At 41.4% G+C, this 14,478-nt stretch overlaps 1 protein-coding gene across 4 annotated transcripts in view; it reads right to left on the reverse strand.

Annotated features, from left to right (window-relative positions):
- TIPRL (TOR signaling pathway regulator) overlaps positions 1–14,478 on the reverse strand; it is a 443,844-nt gene that overhangs the window by 132,999 nt on the left and 296,367 nt on the right. For all 4 annotated transcript variants that reach the window (XM_044072347.1, XM_044072348.1, XM_044072349.1 and 1 more), the window contains exon 6: positions 1,309–1,404. In XM_044072347.1, the coding sequence (XP_043928282.1) occupies positions 1,309–1,404 (96 nt within the window). The remainder of the gene's footprint in view (positions 1–1,308; positions 1,405–14,478) is intronic.

Raw genomic sequence — 14,478 nt, forward strand, 5'->3', positions numbered from 1 at the left:
CCTGTACAGGGCACTGGTGATTCTACAATGTCTAATGTCACCAAGGTACTCACCAATCCTAACTTTGAATTTCCTAGATGTTTTCCCTATATAAAATATAGGACAATTTTCACATTTAGCCATGTAAATGACGTTACAGCTGTCACAATTGTAGTGCCCATGGAAGTTAATAATCCTCCCATTAACTCTGAGCTTTTCCGTTGTCTCAGGTATAAAGGAACAATATACACATGCATTACACCTGTAATTCCCAATTTTTCTATTAATTTTTCCATCCTTTTTCCTTCCTATCAATATGTTCTTCAGGGATCTGTCCTTTCTAAACACAAACCTAGGGGTCTTCCCGACCCTGTGTGCAATATTACCATCAAACTGCAAAATCTCCCACTTTGCTTTAATAACCTCAATGATGGTGTTAGCCACCCCTTTTGTAGGTTATGATTAGGGTTGAACTAGGGTTAACTACATTATCTACCCTTCTATTAGGTACCAAAATCCATTGCCTATAATGCGCCTGTATATACCTTGCTCGTTTGCAAAATTCATAAAAAAATTCACACTAATGCAAAATACGTTAATCTAGCAACTGTCTAATTATTGCTCATATAAACCTAAAGTCTGTCCATGAATTTGGATCTTTGTCTTCCCATTATTTTTGCCTTTGTCCAGATTTCTTGCACCAACAGGTGGGGAGGTGTGCTCCAGTGTGATGTCCCTTGTTTTACTACACAGTAGACTTTACATTTTTTCGCCATCATCAAAAATGTATGTGAAGGAAAAGGTGCTTCTAAAGAAGCACAGCAAGGAAGAGAAGCATGCATCAGCCTGGAGTGGAATAATCTGAACAGTGTGTGCAAAGTTCTGCTATGCACGCATCCTTCTCTATGGATCTCAACAACATTTCTGATTTCTAGCCATCAGCTTTATGGTGCTCTGTTGACTATAGAACCTCTTCTACCAGCTAACAGAAAATTAAGGGATTGAAATGAGTGGTTTTCAGTGTGTTGACTTTCTGGAGTTCACATGAATAAACATTGGCATTAGGTTCAAGATGCAACTCACTCAAATGCTGGACACATTAAAATAATGACTGAAGAGCAGCTACCATTAAAACAATACAATACACAATTCTGTGCAAAGCTGCTACTGCAGCACCAGCATGCCAAAAGCTACTTCTGTAGATTTCTCAATAAATCATTTTAGGAAATTAAAGTATTTACTGTGTGTTCATACAGTTCAAAAGCATTTAAAAATCTGCTATTTTGATGGAAATAAGCTAAATAAGAATATAGAAAATGATTAATTTACCTCATGGTAAAGTCTAGTGTCATTCATCTTAATGAGCACACCATCAACACGGAGGAAAAATCTCAACAGCAAGAAAAAACATGAAGGCATTACACGCTAGGAAAAAAAATAACAGGTATGTAAAAATGTAAGATGCCACATTTACCTGATTAAATAAAAGGAGCAAACATTTGAGACAAATGCAAATGTTACTTTGTTTACAATAACCTCATTTAAACATTAGCATAGTAATTGTTATTATGGTTTAGAAAAATCAGGCTTTTCAGCTGAACAGCCCAAATAACCAAGCAGTGTGTGTTTAAAAAAAAAAAACGTGTGCGTGTGCGTGTGTGTGTGTGTGTGTGTGTGTGTGTGTGTATGTATGTGCATGTGTGTGTGTATGTGTGTGTGTGTGTGTGTGTGTGTGTGTGTGTGTGTGTGTATGTATGTGCATGTGTGTGTGTATGTATGCGAGTGTTGGTGTGTGTGTATGTATGTGCATGTGTGTGTGTATGTGTGTGTGTGTGTGTATGTGTGTGTGTGTGTGTGTATATATATATATATATATATATATATATATATATATATATATATATATAGATATATATATACATATAAATAAATAAAACAAACGCTCTCAAACACAGACATCTGAAACTCAAATCAACACATACTTATGAAAAAATAACTAACCAATGAGGCTATGAAATGGCCTTTAAGAAAGTAGGCTTCTGCTGGAATATACTAACCTGAAAAGAAATGCTGAAAGTGCAGGCAGTGCTGTTCACATCACTGCATCAAATCAAAAAAAGAAACACTCACTGGCCATGCTGTGAGCTTCCACAGCTGATGGTGCACATTTTGGCCATTTGCCCCATACTGTGAGATAATGTTTGACAAAGTTGAGAGTTATGGGTATAAACTAAATGCTCCCATACAATATCATATCAGGAAATTGGAATGAACTGCGTATAAGTTAAGAAGTTCCTGAAGATTACAGCACCAAATATTCAAACAGTCAACGTACAGAGGCAAAACAACACTGCATTACTATGATGTAGATTATTATTCAATTGCCATCTGCCTCGGTGCAGCAAAACAGATGTGACCCCTTGCCAAGTGAGATGGAACCCAGTGCCTTATTATAGAAGCATTTTTTGAAGCAGAACTGTACGTCTTAACTGTCCAGATTTTTGACTCATGTTTTTAGTCTGTTCCTCATTAACTTTTGTGGTGTTAAGGCAAATCACTGAGGACTGAAGTCACTAAACAATGCCATGACATTTGAGTTTCAGACTTCATATCCTTCAGAAAAATGTATGTTACAACAAACCTCGTTACTCTAGCAACTTTCTAAGTTTATAAAGCAGTATTTAAAATATGTCCCTGTTTTTGGTCCTTTGTCTCCCCATTTTGTCGGGCTTTGTCTACATATCTTGCACTAAGAGGTTGAGAGGTATCAGCAGAATATGTACTGAAATATCCTAGCTGCAGAACAAAGGTAGAGGAGAGAGATATACCACTCTACTGTCCAGGTTTTCAAAGAATGTCTAGATTTTTGGTCTGTTCATCAAATTTGTGGTTTTCTTGCAAATCACTGAGAACTGAAGCCACTAAATAATGCCCTGACATTTGAGTTTCAGACTTCACGTCCTTCAGAAAATGCATGTTAAACTGTTATTCTAGCAACTTTCCAAGTTTATAAGGCCAGTATTTAAAAATCAGTCCATATTTTTGGCCTTTGTCCCTACATTATTTTAAGCTTTGCCCAGATTTCTTATGCTAAAAGACTGAAAAGGTATGATGAGGGCTACATGTGAAAAACAAATAGAAAATTCTCTGAGCTCTGGAAGTTTATCATCACAGCAATAAAGTAACTGCAGCTGCATTTGCTAGAGGTTAATGCATAGCCTCTTAGTGACATACACAGGCTTTTATGATCATCCCAATAGCACCGCTAGGTATGCAGTATAATGCTTGTTCATATTTACATTAATAATTCCAAAATCTTGCAGCAAACAAGTTCTTGAAAAATTTCACCTTAAAGCTTACATGATGTGTAACACAAAAGCACCAATACTGACCTCCACCTAGTGCAGCGAGACAGATACTGTAAGTTGTTAGTAAACAATTTACGCAGTCATAATTTTCATATTTCTGTAAATATCTCAACAATCAAGTAACAACACTGTTTGATCGTTCATTAGACTCTGGTCTTAAACTGGATTTAGAAGGCCAGTCTGTGCTGAAGTTAGCCATTTACATTTTTTGGAGAACCACTTCTTTAGCAACACAGTTCTAGAGATATGGATGACTGTTTGAAATACAAGGCTGTAACTTGATTTTGCCAAAAGGCTCAGAATACAACCACTGAATCAGAATACAACCACTGAAACAAACTTCCAGAGCTTCACTGGAGGGTTTCTGTAATAAAAAAAAAAAAAAAAAAAAAAAAAACAGAAAACTAATGAATGCATTCAGATATAAAGCCAGTTATAAAAAGAAAGAAACCGCCTTAGTTCTGAAGAGTATCCAGAACACTGTCAAGGCACAGGGCATGCAGTTTACTAATGCATCAAGTACAAACGGTTTTCCAAAATAAATGTAATTTCAGCTAAAACCAATTACTTAAAGAGAAACGCTATCAGGATTGATGACTAAGCATTATAATTTATTAACCTACATTTAACACAAATTCTAAACATGGAATAATGTCAATCCTGTATGCCTTGATAAGTAAATAGGTTTTGAGAATTACTGGGCTCAGGGAAGAAACAAACGTAGTTGTGTATCTAGGAATGCAAGGTCACCTACATTGTGTCTTAGGTTCAAGTCATAATACATTCCATAGGTAAATAAATCAGTGGTATATATTCCATAGCTTTGCAACGAATATGTCCGTAATTCCCATGATCAGTGGAGGATCCACATTTATTATACAAGGGCACCACAATGGGTATTCTCCATACCTTGGGGATTTACCAATAGAGAGACTTGGGTTTAAGAGTTGATGTAGGAGTTTTGCCCTCGGCAGACATTGATGGATACTGCCAGGACCCATGGAATGGTTAATTCTGGAAAAATGTTAAAAGGACTTGGTCCACAGCGACTTCAGAAGAGGAGGTGGGAGGAGACATAGGATAGATGGGAGGAGCAGGGGGCAGGTGAAGTTGGAAAATAACATCTCTTCAAGAATATTAGCATTGTCTTCAGGGTCAGAGATGGAGGTACCACCGAAAATAAGTTCAGTATACAACTGTTGGCTATTTCTAAGCTTAGGCTTAGGTTACACAGGGATAATGAACTATTTTATTTTAATTGCTTATTTGAATTGATTTGTGGATTTTATTGGTTGTAATCAATTCTGAGGAAGCCTGGTGTTGTACTAGGTGAAAGCGCGCTTAACTAGATATTTGTTGTGTTTTACTGTGTATCTGCTTTTATTGCATTTTAGTGGATTAATTAAACGTACATTGAATCTATTGTCCTGCTTGCCTTGGATTTGTGCTGTCTGGTTGTTCCTTTGATTCCGTTTTACTTCCTACTTCTAAGCTTCCTAATATAGCTGAAGAAGGCTTGATGGTCGTCTTTTGAAATAGTGTCAACTCTCGCATTATAGGTGGCTCTGCATTTCCTAATGGTAAGGTTGAGGGATTTAAAAGTTTCAAAATCACTTTTATAATGATTAAGTGAACATAATTTACAAATGACCAGAAGTTTTTTTTTGTTTTTTTTTTATTACACACAGTTTGTTGAGTTGGTAGTTCCACCACACACGTTGTTTAGTTTTAAACTTTCGTTGTGCTTACGTCAGACTGGTACACATGCCTCAATGTATTTACCCAAAATGGAGTAAAACTCAGAGGAATAGGTAGCAGTTTCAGATGCAAAGTTTATTGAACTGTAGAGGATGGTAGGTTAGTACTAGGCTAACTGCTCTTGTGAGCCATTTTTAAGCCTAGTTAATTACATGCCCCATGTGAGAATCAAACTCTGCACCTTGTGTCTGTAAGGTAAACGTCTTAACCATTATGCCAACCTTTCAGAAACTGTAAGAACTATACCATTTATTACCACTAAAATCAGTGAGCCCTAAATACAGAACAGTTATTAGGGACTGCACATCTGGTTTTCAGGAAGAAGGTCACAATGAGATGGTCATATTTGACTAAGGTGGTAATAACCAGTGGAGTGATGCTATTGGGGTAAACATCTGTGAGGGCAAGATGAAGACAACACTTCGGCGAGAAAGGGACAAAGTGGTCAAGTGTTTTGGCATTTACAAAGACCAGAAATCTCTGGACATTATTTGTTGTTGGTTCCTAATGGGTCACAGAGTGTGTTCTATAACTAAGTATAATATAACAATTTTATTTTGTCCAAATAGAACATCAGCAATTCTAGACTTGTATCAAAATCTGGTAAAAGACAATATGCTCATTAATGAATACAAACACACACCTGCAGTTGCAGATGTATCTGAACTGCATGCTAGGCATTATATCTAGAATACATCTGGCAATTTTATAAAAGATAAATGCTAATGCAAAGGTATGTGTGACGTCCTGCCTCTCTCAGCGAACATTTGCCATAAAATGACATTGGGTATAAAACGGACATATGCACGCACCTACCTCAGAACTGAATGCTGCTGGTACCAGTGACTACGGAGTGGGTACTCAATCAGGCAAGTGTCAGGGGGAAGGCAGGGTGGGAAACTATACAGCAGCATAAAGAAGAAAAGGACATCTAAAGTTATGGGAAGATTTTACACAACTATACTATGTCCTTCTATTCATATCCTGATGTATCCATAACATGAGAGAGTGGAAAAGCTCATGCTATTAAGAATTGGGTGGAGGAACAGAGGCATTTTCCACAAAGCCATGAAGGACACCTCTGGCAAATCCTGCTCTGGACCTAGAAATAATGTCCAACTTAGTGTTTGGTGAATGTATGGACAGATGACCATGTAGCTGCTTCTAAAATGGTAGCTGTATCCAAACCCTTAAAGAAGGCACCAGAGGAGGAAAGCACCCTAGTGTAATGTGCTTTTACAGGGAAGGGTAGCCTTTTGCCATGTGCTGTGTAGCAAAAGGAGATGGTTTGCTTGGAAACAGGATGTCCCAGGGCTCTCGGGTGGTAGGAGTCAAAGCACCTGTTCGACTTATGGATGGATTTGGTCTTAGCCAAACAGTATCAGAGTTGTCTATGTACATCCAAGGAGTAAAGGATCCTTTCAGCAGGGTTTTGAGGCAAAGGGAAGAAGGTAGGAAGGCTGATGGCCTGATTCAGGGAAAGTACATCAACAACTTAGTGCATGAATGATGGGTTAATACGTAGACAAACCCTGTTCTTGTGGAAAACTGTAAAAGGGTGAGAGGCCATGAGGGCTTGCAGTTCAGAAACCCTTCTGGCTGAAGTAATGGCCACTAAGAGGACAGGTTTCTAAGTACAGTGCTGGAGAGAACATTCCTTGGCTGGCTCAAAAGGTGGTAGTGTTAACTTTTCTAGAACAAAGTTTAGATGCCAAGGGGGGTGGAATGGGCTTCCTTGGAGGTCTAAGGTGTAGTATATCCCCTTCAGAAATAGCTTCACTTCTAGTCTAGAAGTTGGGGGGGGGTGTAAGAGGAAAACATGCTGAGATGGCAGATAAGTGTGTCTTAACAGAAGACTAAGACGATCCAGAGTTCATCAGTTCACACAGGTAAGACAAAACCAGTGGAGGTTCCACCATTAGTGGTTGTATACTTTAACAGACACCAGACAGAAAACCTCTTTCACTTGAATAGATAAGATTTTCTGGTAGTTGGTTTTCTGGCTCCTGTAGACCTTAAAGCACATCCTCTGTGTAAAGGTGTGTGAAGGGAATTAACACCCTATCACCCACAATGTAAGGTTCAGGGTGGATAGTTGGAGGTGTATGATAGTTCCCTTCTGTGTGAGGAAGTCCATCCGGTGGGGTAACTTGTGGTGATTGCCCTTGGCTAGATGATGTAATAGGTGGAACCAATGCAGCCTTGGCCAATAGGGGGTCACCAAGACTTATGGTTGTTTTCTCAGAATCTTCAGCAGAATTATTTGCATGAATGGGAAGAGGGGAATGAATAAGCAAACAATCCCTTCCCAGGGAATGAAAGAGCATCCACCCTCCATGCTTCAGAAGAAGGTATCCTGGAGCAGAAGGTTGGGAGTTGTCTATTCATGGGGAGCAAAAAGTTCCACCTGCGGTATACCCCATCGATGAACCAGGTTCAGGAATACATCTCTGTTTAGCATCCATTCAGGGGATTGAATCATGGTCCTACTTAAGAGCATCTGCCATTACATTTTTTGCAGAAGGTATGTAGATGGCTAGGAGGTTTACTCATTTCTCTAGGGTGATTTCTCATGCCTGCAGAGCCAATCTGCACAGGAGTTAGGGCATTGTCCTACCCCCTTGTCTGTTGATGTACCATAGCACAGGGTATTGTCTGTGTGCCACCATGGTACTCCTGGCAGGATCAATACTTGAGGAGTTGGAGGGCCAATATCAAGGCTCTCATCTCCTTGATATTGATGCGCTTCCTCTGCTGGTTCAGGGTCCAGGTGTTTCTCACTCTCCATAATCCTAAGGTCACTCCCCAACCTGCGTCTAAAGCATGTGTATACTGGTCCTGATTGGGGACAGGGATTGTACGGGGCAGGCCTGGGCTGGCTGATATCTGAGCTATCCACCAATTCAGCTGATATCTGAGCTATCCACCAATTCAATTACCTGGAAAGGCATGGTAATAGGGCAACCATGAACTTCAGGGGGTGCTGATGTTACTTCCAGACTGTCCTTAAGTACCACTGGAATTTCCTCGTGTGTAGCTTTGCTAAGGGGGGAACCACGAGAATGGTGGAAGCCATGAATCCAAGGAGCTTGAGAAACACTCTGGCCAAAGGGCTTGGAGAGGGAGTATCCCCTTGAAATAAGTAGCGAGGGACAATCTTGCCTGGAGGAAGACAGGCCATCATTTGTCTTGTTAAGATTCTGCATCCTAAGAACACATGATCCTGTGACGGTATCAGGGAGGATATCTGAAGGTTTATGGTGAACCCCAGACCTTGCAAGAGGGAGATGGTGAAGTCTAGGTATTGTAAGACCATGGGACCTGGATGAGGATATCGACCAAACAGGGGGAAGAGCCGGATCCCCCGAGTTCTGGCAAAGGCAATGACTGGGGCTAGGCACTTTGTGAACACTCTCGAGGCCGCACAGAGACCAAATGTCAAAGCACAAAACTGAAAGTGTGTAGAACCCACAGAAAATCGAATGGATTGTGATGTGCGAGTAGGCATCTTTTATATCCAAGGACACCAAGAAAGCCTGAGGGAGGATTAGGGGAAGTAGAGTTGGAAGTGTAAGGATCCGAAAGGAGGGGACCTGGAGGAAGGTGTTGAGATGGGACAAATCCAAGACTGGTCTCCAGGGACCTTCTTTTCAGGGGACCAGGAACATCCTGGAGTAAAATCCTTTTCCTCTTAAATGAGGGGATACCTCTTGAAGTGTGCCTTGAGAGAGAAAGTTCTGCAGAACTGGGGGAAAGGATCCATTTGGTCTTGAAGGGGTTGAGGAATGCCTTGGAAAGTGGGGCTAGTTTCCCACACCATGAAATATCCCAGTTTTATAATAGAGAGGACCCAAGAGTCCTGTCAATCTGTTTCCAAGCCAGGTAGGACAGGAACAGCCACAAAGATGGGTATCTGGACTTAAGGGCTGGGGGTCACAGACTACCAGACTTGGCCTGAAAAGGCCGTTTCTGAGCTGGGGTAGAGGAATCAGACCTAGAGGAGGTCTGTTTCCTGGTATCCTTTTTCCCTTTGGATGGTATTTGTCTGGAAGGCCTTCTCACAAATGTAGTTTTAGCTGGATATTTCCTCTGAAAGCAGGGAAAAGGGAAGACAAAAATGTGAGAGTTCCTGGAGCTCCTTATCCTTCTCCTGAAGGGCCTTAAGAGTTCAGCAGCAGCTGAACCAAACAAAGCTTTGTTGTCGAATGGGATATCCATGAATTTTGACAATGTCATCAGGGAGAGGCTGTAGCCTGAGCCAGGAATATCTCCTGATGACAGAACCTGAGGCTGCAGCTCTAGAGGAAGCCTCTACTGCATCACAACTACACTTAATGGAGTTTTAGTTACTTGACTGCAGGAACTTAAGAGACCAGAGATTTTTGCCTTGGCAGGGGAATCAGGGAGGTCACCCAATTGCTTAATAGAATCAGAAAGATGATCCAATGAATATTTGGCCATGTGCGTCTGGTAGTTAATAGCTCTCACTGCTAAACTGACAGACGTGTAAACTTTTTTGCCTAGACTGCTCTCCTTGTCAGAGGGAAGGAGGGAGATGGAGGAGAGACATTTGGAGGTTTTATCTGCAGCCACCAAAATGGTGAAAGGGTCTGCAGAAAGGGCCTTGAAAAGAAATTTTGCATCTTCGGGGAGTTTGTAAAGCCTGTCTGGGCACTTGGGTACAGGGGATTGAGAATCCAGATTATTAAGGCAGGATGCACAGGAGGGAATGTAGATGGGTTAGGGGACTCATTTGTAAGAGGTCATAATACCTCTCGAGTCGCAGTAACCTGGCTGCAGTCCCACTTAAAAAGTCCTTCATTTGCACAATAGTTTCTCCAAAGGTAATGTTTTCCCGGGAGAAATCTGTGCTATTTGACTCCTCCTCTGGAGAAGCATACCCCAGAGGGGAGACAATTTGGGAAGTGTATGTAAGGGACTGATCCCCTGAAGAACCCTCTTCTTCAGAGGATAAGTCAGTAACTAGTTTATCCTTAGGAGTAAAAGCTGAAGGGGCCTGGGCAGGAAAAGAGGCCTGGCGTAATGCAAGGAAGGCATTAAGTCCTTGAGTAAAGGCAGATGCCTGGTCGGAAGGCACAGACATCAGAGAAGGAGCAATATGCTTTTTGTTTTGCTTTTTTTTGTGGCCTCTGACACAGATGTGTCTGTAATGCGATGCAGAGACAGATTGCCAGATGCCTGGTAGCACTCCACAACATCCGAGATAACATCTTCTCTGGCAATAATTTGGAAAACCTCACATGGGCCCTCAGAAATAAGCCTAGGCCCCCGGCGCCAGAGTTGGATGCCTGCGACTCCCTCTGGAACTTGCCGGCGGCTTCTCTGATGGCTTCCACCTGGGTACCAAGTCAGTGGATGATCTGCAGATTCCGAGTCGGACTCCGGCCCTTCACTGGCCTCAAGCAGTACGGCCAGAATAGAGGATGCAGTTGTTGGATCAAACTGTGATTTTTTTGGCCTTTTTTGTGGGTGGCTCTTCCGTGGTTCCCAAAGCTGGGACAATATCTTTAGTTAGACGTTTCAAGTGCTGGTTCTCATAACTTTAACGTGGCAAGACTACTCCTGAGAGTTTTGGGGATAAAGGCCTGACAGATATCACAAGTGGTGTGGTGACATTCTTGGCCTAAAAAGAACAGGCAGAGCTATTGCAAGTATTTATGTGGAATCTGCCTTCAACACAAACACTTGCCCTTTCTACCTGACATGAACCCACAACACAGTAGGGAAAAAAAAAATCAAAACCCCAGGTACTTACCTGAATATAGAAAACACAAAGTCACTTCTTCACGCGAGCGATGACCGAAGCTGGCAGTCAGACAGGTGGCAGAAAAGTTCTGAGGTAGGTGCATGTTGTCATCTGTTTACGGTCGTTTGCAAAGAGATGCGGGACGTCGCATGTACCTTCGCAGTAGCATTTATCTTTTGTAAAATGGCTGGACATACAAGTTGACCAGAGGCAGACTCTCCCATGATATAGATACAGCAGCATATGAAAAGAAGGACATCCTCTGGATCCTGCTAGAATTACGCCAATTTATTGAAGCCAGTTATTTTAACACTGAATTTAGGTATCATTCTTGATGAAAATAGAATGCTATTTAATGACATGGTCTTGCTTGCCTTGTTACTATAAATCACAGAATGTACAAAGACAATGTGGCCGTTTACACCACTCCTAAAAGAGAGACAACTGTCACTCTATCCTCAGCCAACCTGGTGGGTGTCACTGAAAACCAAAGATGTTTCTGGGATGTGCTGTAAGCTTATGGGACTTTAAGAGTACAGGCAATTTCCAATAAAAGTAGATAAGGGTGCAATGTTCACATCTGGCTACGTGGCTAAGGTAAGCTAGGAGGATATCTAGCAAGTTTAGGCAAGGCCTTCTTTACTACTTCAACGTAGGTTGTACAGATATTCTAAAACCGAAATAAATGTAATATTGTTGTTGTTTACTAAACAATGGGTGGGATGAAGAGACCATCCCCCAATTTACATACACAAGTCTCTTGCTCACAGATGGAACCAGTACGTGTTAGATGATGTGGGTGGTCAGTAAGCACGATTCAGTTCTTATACTGCACCACTAGTAGGCTAGCTAAGAATGATGCTAAAGCATCCATGATGATGGGTATTGCTTTTCTCAGGTCTTTGATAGTACAGCTAAAAAAATGCACGTACAGTACAGATAAGATCAGTGCAAACCGTGACACCTGAAGATTCACAACATATAACCAGCTTATTTACACAATAAGGGGGATCATTTCTCAACTCAAAATGAGATTTTTGACTGAAAATAATTGGTTAAATCTATAGCTATCTTGAAAGTACTCTGTATTCTGGGTCTGGGAGGTAAACTAATTCAATTATTATAAGGGGAATGTCTTCAAAAAATTATGCTTACTACCAACAGCCAATGAAAAGAGGAGTGGGAGAGAATTTTCTGGTGAAATTAACATAAGGCAAGGAAAACTAGAGAGCTATGAATACAAGGCAAGGAAAACTATAGCGCTACTGCACTTAAGACCACACAAAGTACAGTTGTGTAAGATCTTGCCATAACAGTAGATGCTCTGGTTTTCGCTGTTGCAGTATTCATTATATGTGGGATCTCCTGCAAAAGATAGCCCAACGTCTGGCTAGTATATCAAAGCCTTTAAATCCTCCCAGCATTGTACATCAGGCGCATGCTCCATGCACAGGCACTGAATGTGAACATGACATATGCATGCTCAATACTCAGAACTGAAGTGCCCCAGGAGAACTACAGCAATCGCAGGACAAATGACATCTGCATCCAGGAGAAGAGAGGAATGAGAAATAGGGAATGAAAGGAAAAAAAAAAACTCTGGTCAGAGTGTGCCCAAGAGAAGAAAAGAGAGAAAAAGAGGCAGGAGAGAGGGACTGAATACCACAACAGAGAAAACTTGGACATCTACTGTTATGGTAACGTCTTACACAGCTGTGCCATGTCCTTTTTTATCACTGCTGCAACATGTACATTTGGGAGATTACCAAAGCTACTGAAGAGGATGGGAGGAGGAGAAAAGCACAGAGGAACCCTCCACAAACCCATGAAGAGTATCCCTGACAAACCCTGCCCTGCCTCTGGAAATGACATCCAACTTACAATGTCAGTAAAACTGTGGACAGAGGACCAAGTAGCAGCTTCCAGAATGGCTCTAATCTCCAGACCCATGAAGAAAGCTCCAGTACAGGCTACTGCTCTCATGTAATGAGCCCAAACTGGAGCTGGATGCTGTTTACCATAAAAAAGAATAACAAAGTGACCTTAGAGATCTAGGAGGAGATGGCTTGCATAGAAACTGTCAAACCCAATGTCCTGGAATTAAAAAAAACAAAAAGCTGCTCAAAGTTGCAGACAACCTTAGTTTTATTCAAATAGTATCAGTGCTGTTTATGGAAATCCAACGCGTGAAGAACCTTCTCACTAGTTAATTGTGGCTAAGGAAGCAAAGAAAGGAATTTGGATACAATGACAGAGACAACTCATTGACTATAGGAAAAATCAAAAAGGGAGGACATGCCATCAGATCCATAAGTATAGAAACTTTTTTGGCTAAACTAACAGCCACCAACAAAACAGTCTTTCAGGTGCAATGTTGCAAGGAAGAAGAATCAGTGGACTTCAAGAGAGCCCAAGTTAGCTTTTAAATAACAAAATTAAGGTTCCAAGAGGGAGAAATAGGTTTTATTGGGAGCCCCACATAAAGGACATTGTTTGACCTCAAAGAGAGACCAATGGTGGGTTCAAAGGCAGACAAGCAGACACTGTCGACACATGAGCTTCAACAGAATATGCTAGGTCAGCATGCAGCAGTTCACACAAGAAAGGACGAAAGGGACCCCCACAGAGAAGGGATCTGGGTGATCTTAAGACACTAAACAGAAAATCTGTTTCATTTACCCATATATGATGTTCTGGTAGTGGTTTTCTTGGCCTCCTGCAGAACCCTAAGCATGTACTCAGAAAAGTGTTGCCTCAAAGGAATCAAAACCCTATCATCCAAAGTGTCAACTGAACAGCAGACAAGCGAGGGTGAATGAGACACTCCTTGCCTTGTACAAGAAGATCCATCCAGTAAGGGGACTTGTGCCTGCCTCTGGCCAGATGAAAGGGAATGGTGAATCAATGGTGTCTGGGACAAAAGGGAGTCACCAGCAAGATTCTAGGGGAGTCCTTCATGATCTTGTGCAGGACTCTGGGAAGGAGTGGAGGAGGAGGGTAAGCATACAGGAACATTCCCTTCCAAGAAAAGGACATGACATCCACTTTCCAAGTCAGAGGATGTTGTACTCTGAAACAGAATAAAGGAAGTTGCCTGTTCAGAGTGGAGACGAAAGAACCACTTGAGGAAAACCCCACCAATGTATTACGTCCAGAAACGGATCCACTTCAGAAGCTCAAGGTTTCAAAACTTTGAACTTCAAATGGCCAAGATCATAAGATCGAAGTTTTAAAAGTTCAAATGTTTTGAAAGGAGATCGCTGTACAGCGCAGAATGGGAAATTTACTGTTTTCTTCACTGTAGTGCGATCTCAGAGGTGGTATATTTATTTAGCAGGGGTTGTGGGGGATGAAGGAGGGCTCACCCTCCTTCAAAAACATTTAAAAAATGTATTATGTTTTCTAAGTTTCAAAACTTTGATCTTATGGCCTCGGCCATTTGAAGTTTTGAAACTTTGAGTTTCTAAAGTAGATCCAGATACATCTCACTGTGAAGCACCCATTCATGAGGTTGTATCCTAGACCTCCTCTGACAGTCTGCCACAAGGTGGCCTGAACAGCTAGTCTGCAAAGATAAGACTTTGTGCCCCCCTGTTTGTTGATTTA

The sequence above is a fragment of the Protopterus annectens genome, chromosome 5.part0 (assembly GCF_019279795.1).
Source record: "Protopterus annectens isolate FY-2018-M chromosome 5.part0, PAN1.0, whole genome shotgun sequence".
Taxonomy (NCBI): domain Eukaryota; kingdom Metazoa; phylum Chordata; order Ceratodontiformes; family Protopteridae; genus Protopterus; species Protopterus annectens.